This window comes from Python bivittatus, unplaced genomic scaffold (assembly GCF_059951505.1).
Source record: "Python bivittatus isolate LINGU-HERP-01145 unplaced genomic scaffold, Pbiv_v1 ctg000700_np1212, whole genome shotgun sequence".
NCBI lineage: Eukaryota > Metazoa > Chordata > Lepidosauria > Squamata > Pythonidae > Python > Python bivittatus.
Window position 1 is genome coordinate 57,754,078 of NW_028277098.1, and position 8,008 is coordinate 57,762,085.

An 8,008-nucleotide genomic window follows, 5' to 3' on the forward strand; every position below is an offset into this window, starting at 1 on the left:
GATTAATGGCTAGAACTGCATGTCACAGATTGTTCCCCAACTAATGTTCCATTTCCAGCAGTGATAAGAGCTAGAACCAGGAAAAGTGTAGTCATTAAGTTTTGGGACTGGGACCAGGTTTAAATCCTCATTTGACCATAGCTCACTGGATGACTTCAGACCAGTCACACACTTTAAGCCCAATTCACTTCATATGGGTTGCTGTTCTGAGAATAAAACAAGGCGAGACCGACCTTAATGTGAGCCATCTTGGGCTCCTAGATGAAAGGTGCTGCAACATAATAACAAGAACATAAACCAAAACCCTAATGGTATGAGCCAAGGAAACCCATATGCAGGGTTAGAGTAAATTATACACAAAAATGCACAAATTACAATCTGAAGGATACTATTTCAGCAAAGAGAATGACAATATCAGGACATGAGATTGGTGCTATACAGCTAGTAAGTTCAGGAAAAAAGACTACTACAAAGTGTACTGTCGAAGGCTTTCACGGCCGGCATACGATGGCTGGTGTGGGTCTTCCGGGCTGTGTGGCCGTGGTCTTGAAGTTTTGTTTCCTAACGTTTCGCCAGCACCTGTGACCGGCATCTTCAGAGTGCAGGAGCACAGACAGGAGCACAGACAGGAGCAAGAGTGCAGGGGCACAGAGAGAACTGCTCCTGTCTGTGCTCCTGCACTCTGAAGATGCCGGTCACAGGTGCTGGCGAAACGTTAGGAAACAAAACTTCAAGAACATGGCCACACAGCCCGGAAGACCCACACCAGCCAACTACTACAAAGTCTTCATTTAACTGGGAACCTCCTCTGAACCCATGAAAATTTGGAAAATACCTTTTAAACAGCCAAGATTCCCCATAAGTCCATTTTTGGGGTATAACTCCCACATTTGAAAACAAGCACTAGAACCTAGCAGCTTACAAATGTTTCACCATTTCAGCATATTAATTAACAAAATAATTGAGTCAAGGATACAAACTGATTTTTTTCACCTATTTATTATACACAAGATGCAACCAAACAGCAACAGTTTTCTACTGAGGGGGCTGACCACGTCCACGTCCAAATCCACCTCTCTGTAAATTGAGAAGAAAACATTAACAAGTTTGTTCCACAATTACTGCACGAGTCAAAGAAAAACAGAGTTGACAGAACTTGAAAATAAGTAAACCAGGAGCATTAAGGTAGGGCAGTGATGCCATCATTCAAACTATTGTGTATTTGGACAAAAAGAGATTCTAATTCAATAATCCAGGTAGAAAAACTAAAGGACAGGAGCAAAGGATAAGCAGCAATAGCTCAAATACTTGAAAGTACATCTCGTAATCATGGTGCAACCTGGTCAATCAGTGGCTAAACTAAACTTATTAAAAACTCCTCCGGGTAGCCTTCATATTATGCTGGGGAAAAGAAGGCAATTAAAGAGAACCATGGCTCAAAATAAAAAAGAAGCAATTCTATATTAGTAAACCTATTTTCTCTATTTAGTTGCCATTATTTGTACAAAGGATAGAAGCTCCCTAGGTATACTACATCATCATTGCTGAAATAAACAAGAAAAATACTCTCATAAACAGTATTTTACACTTACTGCCAATTTATATTTGGATCCACATTTCTACCTGTATAGATAATGATAATCTAATTTCTATTAAACCAAACATACATTTTTGATGCAACCAAATGTTTCCTTTAGGAACATTAATACAATTAAATTCTCATGATTAGTGTTTGATTGGAGCTTCCACTACCTAGTCATCATGGCATGCTCTTCTTTAACTTTTATATTTAAACTAAACCATAACTTTTAGCATGAACTAAGCACAGTAAAATACATTATACTTACAAACTGAAATTCAGTAGCTGACCCAGCACCAGCTTCTGCCTTTTTGTCTGCACCAGCTGAGAACAAAAAATTATTATTTAAGATAAGAACACCATATATGGTGATTTCTGTTGTATTTAAATGTGCTTAAAATTTATTAGGATACTAGAAGTCCAGGTACAACTTATAGTCAGTTATGCAATTTTATTGCTAAAGTCTGTACATGATCTTACCCTACTAAGCATTCCTTTCCCTGCTTGTTAAGAATGACAAGGCCCAGTCCCTTCCAAAGCTTGGATGAAAACTGTTTTCCATAATAATACTGTCCTTCTAAGCTCAAAGTACTTCCAAAGCATAACATAACTGAAGGGATGATTCTTCCCTTGCAAAAGTTCATCGCTAGGGCTACAATTCATTTGTGTTGTGCTTAAATTCACAACAAAGAATACCCAACTTGCCTATTGAGAGATGGGCAAGATCCTACCAAGAGTAACTGACAGGCATCAGAGGCAGATCAACCTTCCTGTGTTTCTTCTGTTTTCTAATTTATAATCAATGTTAAAAAGAGGGTCAAGTGAACATGAGAACAATAGCAAAGTCTAGTTAGTTCTTTAGTTCAGCAATACTTACGAGGAGCTGCACTTCGTCTGTAGGTATCCCTATCAGCTTCTCCTCGTGTAAGACGAGCAGGACGTTCACCCTCCAATCCTAAAAAAATCAAAACAGCACAATTTAGTCTGAACTGATTCCAGCTAAAAAGTCCAAAGGTGCAAAATTATGATTCAGCTAGCATTTACAATGAAATTAGTATTGTTACTTCTGAAGATAAATAGATAAAAAATTAATATCAATTGTTTGATAAAAGCCCAATCAACCAGAGCTAGATGCAAATCTTCCATAGGAGAGATTCACTGGAACCAAGTATAAATATGACGATTCTAGGCAGTTATTTGTCCTCGCATCAGTCTCATGGATGATTATTTTAAGTTGCCCAAAATCTGTTTATTTAAGCTCTTTCTCCTATACTGCCCATTTGCTGTGGTTCAGCATTCTAAAAGCCCATCCTGTCAATCCAACTGGATAAACTATGCACCATAATGCCAGCTATAGTTGTACATTCAAACTGTACCTATAGCTCACTCTGAATTAAATGAGAAATACATCCAAACCTAATTAGCAGAATCATATGCCAGTATCTCAATGTTGTAAAGAAGTTTAACTGAACTAGTCACAATGTCCCATCAGGATCCAAATTCTGTCTTCATTAGGGAAGTGCTATGCTTTAAACACAAAGCCAAAAGGTGCTTCAGAGTGGGCACAGGCATGCACGCCACCCCTGTCAATACTTCCTTAAAGAAGTAATGTCTTTTCTTGGGTTAACATGGTAGCCACATAATCCTAGGAAAATACAGATTTAGTTAAGGCATATTCATGTGGGCCCTGAAACACCTTCTTGTGCACCATCAGTGCCTTCTTAATTCAACGGTGCATCTTCCTTGGATACTGCAACTAATGCATAAACCTAGAAAGACACAGCTTCTTTAAAGAGGTGCCAATAGATGCAGAGGGAATATGTCATTCCGAAGCACCTTTTTGACTTCCAATATGAAGTGCAGCACACTGCTAGTCTTTACCTGGTGAACCAGAATCTACTTTATTGAAAGGTCAGTGATTTCAAACATCCAAATTTGTCACTCCTTTTAAAATTACTACTAACTTTTTAAGAGGTCAACAAAAACTATTGCATATTTCAAAATCACATATTTTTACTGTTACAAACATAATAAAAAAAATCCTTTTTTAATTTAAATAAATTATTTGCTTTACAAGAGATATAACTTCTTGAGTATCACATCTGGCAATCTAACCCATTTTTAGAGCTATAATTCAGGTGAAAGTGAGATTACTTAGAACCAGTGGCTATAGAACAAAAATTGGAAAAAAAAGTATAGTCACTGTTCTCTGTTCACAAATTATGCTAACAACTCATGAGTCTTTTGAAACTGAAGCAGTTCACAACTTAGATAGAATGGTAGACAGACACTTCACTGCCTGCCCTAAAAATTTAACAGCAGACTAAATATTACTCATATAGGAATAATGCTCGTGTACATGTCTTTGAGAAAAATAGAAGAATGAATTGTAGCAGTCAATTTTTCCTAATGCACTAATTTCAAAAAATTAAGAACTACCTAATACAAAGCATGTTTGCCAGTATGGGTGAATATAATCAAAACCAAAATCAGTTTAGACAAGAGAGCATGATATTAGTACCATAAGCATATACTATTTTCTTTCTAAAGCAAAGATTAGCACTATGATCAGCACTACATTGTTTGTGACTAGTCCTTGTTTAGAAACAACTGGTTCCTGCAAAATGGTCACTAAGTGAACTGCATGACTGAGAGAGAGACAGACACTGTGAAAATTGCTGGTTGCTGCCGTCTCATTTAGATGAAGTTCTCTTGTGCAGCCACACCAGCGTTGCATGAAGTTGTTCAGAAATTGATTGCAGGTTGAATCCAATACACTTACAGCCTCCCTGTTTCCTTATGGTATCACAGTCACTTTACTGAACATGCATGCCAGTGCAAGTGCTTACTTAGTATTCTTGTTTTAGAAATGGATCTCAAAGAGCATTTAAATTTTAGTCAACTATTTCACAACTTAATATTATTAAACAATGCATTAAGGAATGCTTTAAATTGTTAATTAATGATCTGTTATTATATACTTTAAACTCTTGAGAAGAGGTGCAATATAAATATTAAGTAAAATTAAAGCACCCTTCCAAAACATATTTCTTTCCTGGGCAATTAACACCAAATCCAGAAAAGCAATGAAAATGTCACTAACAAATCAAAACTATCAAAGTGAAATTCTTATTCTCCAAAGTGAAACTCACCTTTGGGCCGGGGTCTGCCAGTTTCAGGACGGCTGCGGCGCAAAGTGGCAGGCACAATTTCAGGTGGTAGGTGGAGATAGTCCCGAAGGTACTGGATGCCCTCATTGGTCAAATACCAGTAGAAATGCCTCCAGGCAAACTGTTCTTTCACATAGCCGCGAGATTTCAGGGACTAGGAAGACACACTAGTTACTTGTTACAGAAAACAAGGTTTTAAAGACATAATTAAGGCTAACTAAGCTAGGTTTCTATCCTGAACTCTTCTATGTTTCTAGCCATCCTGTAAAATTGCAAACAAATAATACTGTTCTTCTTTCTACTTCTATGTTTAAGAATTAGAAAAATACTGCTACTTCACAAAGTGCAACTTTTTCAAACCTAAGGTCTGCTCTTAATCCCAATCAGAGGTAACAAAAAATACAGTACAGTATCTGCATTTCTAAAATGCCACTTCAACAGTTTTCTCGGGATCAGCCTGCCATGGAAGTGGCAAGAAAGCAAAGTATTGTACCTCTTGAAATTATTTCTAGAGCACTACTAAAACATAAAAGCCATATCCTATTATTAACCTTCCTTTCTTAAAATGAAACATGTACAATAAATGCTTATGGTGATGCTAGAGATAGGATGGTTGAAGACATGAATGTATGTGCACTTTTATATGCAGACAATGCTGTGCTGCCTGGCGCAATATGGTTCATGGGGTCACGAAGAGTCGGACACGACTTAACGACTAAACAACAACAACAATGCTGTGCTGGTGGCTGAGAACCCAGCAAGGGTTAGACTGTTCAATGCATGGAGGACTACACTTAACATATCGAAGAACAGAGTAGATATGTGACTGGGAAAATGGAACAAGTGGAAGTTATACATAAATGGCAATATACAGAGCAAGGAGATAAATCTGTATACCTTGGTAGAATGTTTTCTGTAGGCAGGAAAATAGAAGGAGAAATTCAAGACAGACAGGTATTGGCAGAAAAGTGGTGGGTAATATGTAGTCTGCTGCAAAGAATGTCAAAAAAAGTGAAAATGGCTATATGTAAAAGAGTGATTGTGCCCACTTTGTTATATAGAAGGAAGAGCTAGGTATGTCAGAAAAAACATAAAAGTAAGTTGAACCCAGTGGGAAGAAATGTGTGTGGTAAAACAAGAAAAGATAGGATCAAAAATGAATGGGTGTTGAATGAATGTGGACTCAATACGAAAGAGAATTACCAGGGCAAAACAAATATATTACAATGGTTTGGTCATAAAGAGAATGAAAACAACAAAAGATAGAATGATTGTATCAAAAGCAATGGAAAGACCAATAAAGCTGGGTTCATGAAACTGATGAGATTTTCAAAAAGAGAAATGAAAAGCTTAAAGAACAAAAGAGAATATACGTAGCAGTCTATGGCCATGGTGGAAGCAAGAAGGGTTTGCACAGACAGAGGTATATTGAAACGTGTTAGTGTAAACTAACCAATTGAACCACCAATGCAATTCAAAGATCAGTTTAACTTGCCAGGTTAAAGATAAGCATTTACCTGCATTGCTTTCATAACATGGAGGTTGGGCACATTTTTGTCTGCCAATTCTGGATGCTTAGGCATGTGGACATCCTTCTTGGCTACCATCACACCCTCCTTAAAAAGGAGTTCATAGATTGCAATACGATTTTTTTTAGGCATCAACATCTGTGGGAAATACAGATTTTGTTGTCAACTGCAGCCTCTTCTCCAGTTCAAAGTAACACTAGTTGTCAAGAAACACTGCACAGGTTAATCTAATACATTAGCTTATTGCTCTGCCAAGAAACTGAAAGGTAAAGCAATATACACTGTTCAGAAACACAGTGTGGTATAACTCAACCATTACAAAGTTAAACAAGCCCATCGGAGAAAAATGACCTATATTAGCTCAAGATTATATTTGTCCATTAGCCAGCATAATCTGCTGTGACTGGAGGGGTCTCAGGAAGACCCCTCTGCTAGCATGTCCCATGTTTTAACTGGAACTAGTAGTAATTAAATCTCAAATCACCTACACTGAGACATAGTATCTCCTTTTCAAAAGTAACAGCAACTAATAACTAGAGGAAGAGACATGAAAGTTCCATTGAAACTAGAAATGCTTGGCAGCTTCAATTTACTACAAAACATCAAGCATGATAATAACATGCATCTCTTACAAATTCTAACATACATTTCTATAGGAACCAACTATTTTTAAAGTCACTTGATATGAAATGACACTTGGCCTCTAGCGAAGTCGTCATCTTTATAAATAACGTGGCTTTTCATTTTACTTAACGTTCTGAAAAAAAAGAACACTTAATGCAAGCAGGGCCACACAAGCTGCAGATAGGCCTACACCACTGAACAGTGTGTCCCAAAGAAAGTTGCGATGCACGGAACGAACTGTATCTGCTACCCCCTTCCTGGAACCCCACGTTATCTCTACAAGAAGCCACGGCCTGGATTACTAAATTGCCGCCTTCCGACGGCATCCCATTTCCATCTATTTCTCGAACCTCTGTTCTCCCCGGCCAAATCGAGCTCAACGAAAGAAAAGAACAGACTGCCTAGGGACGCCAAGGAGGGGTATCAGACTATAGAAACGTAGGATGCGGACGATGCGCGGAGGATAGACTAGTAAGAGCCAGGCCTTACCGTGGCGGCACTCTCAGGTCCACGGCTGGAAAAGAAAGAGCATGCGCAATGAAATCTCTTCCTGCCTCGGAAGGACCCTTACGCTTAAGGAGGTGGCTAGCATAGTGCCTTTCAGCAAAGCGTGTAATTGTCTAGCAAAAGCGTCGAAATTAGCTGTTGTTCAGAGCCTTATTTTTAGTTTGGTCTTGCTTAATTTTTTTGAAGTCTCATTTCTTTTTTTTACCTAAAGACCTGAAGGTTATACATTGAGGGATGAACTTGCTACAGATGCTGTGCATTGTCAATTTTACACAAGTTGTGCACTTTGCTACATCGCACCTTTTTAGTTTCTTTGTGCATTGTTGTTTAGCGTCATACAAGCTGTCCCCAGACAAACCAAATCGGTGTCTAGTCCAGCTTTCTGTTCTCGTAGTGGCAATGACTATGGGGTGGTACAAGCAGAACATGAGTACCCATGTTTCCCATCCAATAGTAGTGAGAGACATACTGCTTCTGATAATTGAAGGGAATATATAGACATCGTTGATAAACTGAGTTAGCACAATATGCTTTCCTGGGCTTAACTCAAAACATGACAGGCTTGAGAAACCCATAAACAAATATGATAGCATTGGCTT

At 38.2% G+C, this 8,008-nt stretch overlaps 1 protein-coding gene across 2 annotated transcripts; it reads right to left on the reverse strand.

Annotated features, from left to right (window-relative positions):
- Positions 1-980: 980 nt before the first annotated feature.
- RPS10 (ribosomal protein S10) lies at positions 981-7,457 on the reverse strand. Of its 2 annotated transcripts, XM_088154285.1 has the most exons (7): positions 7,392-7,457; positions 6,267-6,416; positions 5,647-5,739; positions 4,732-4,903; positions 2,457-2,534; positions 1,848-1,903; positions 981-1,077 (listed from the first exon to the last, which is right to left on the reverse strand). In XM_088154285.1, the coding sequence occupies exons 2-7, from the start codon at positions 6,414-6,416 to the stop codon at positions 1,036-1,038; spliced, it is 591 nt and encodes a 196-aa protein (XP_088010411.1). In that variant the 5' UTR covers positions 7,392-7,457; the 3' UTR covers positions 981-1,035. The 2 variants fall into 2 exon arrangements, with proteins under 2 accessions (XP_088010411.1, XP_007426689.1); XM_007426627.3 differs by lacking the exon at positions 5,647-5,739.
- Positions 7,458-8,008: the final 551 nt, after the last annotated feature.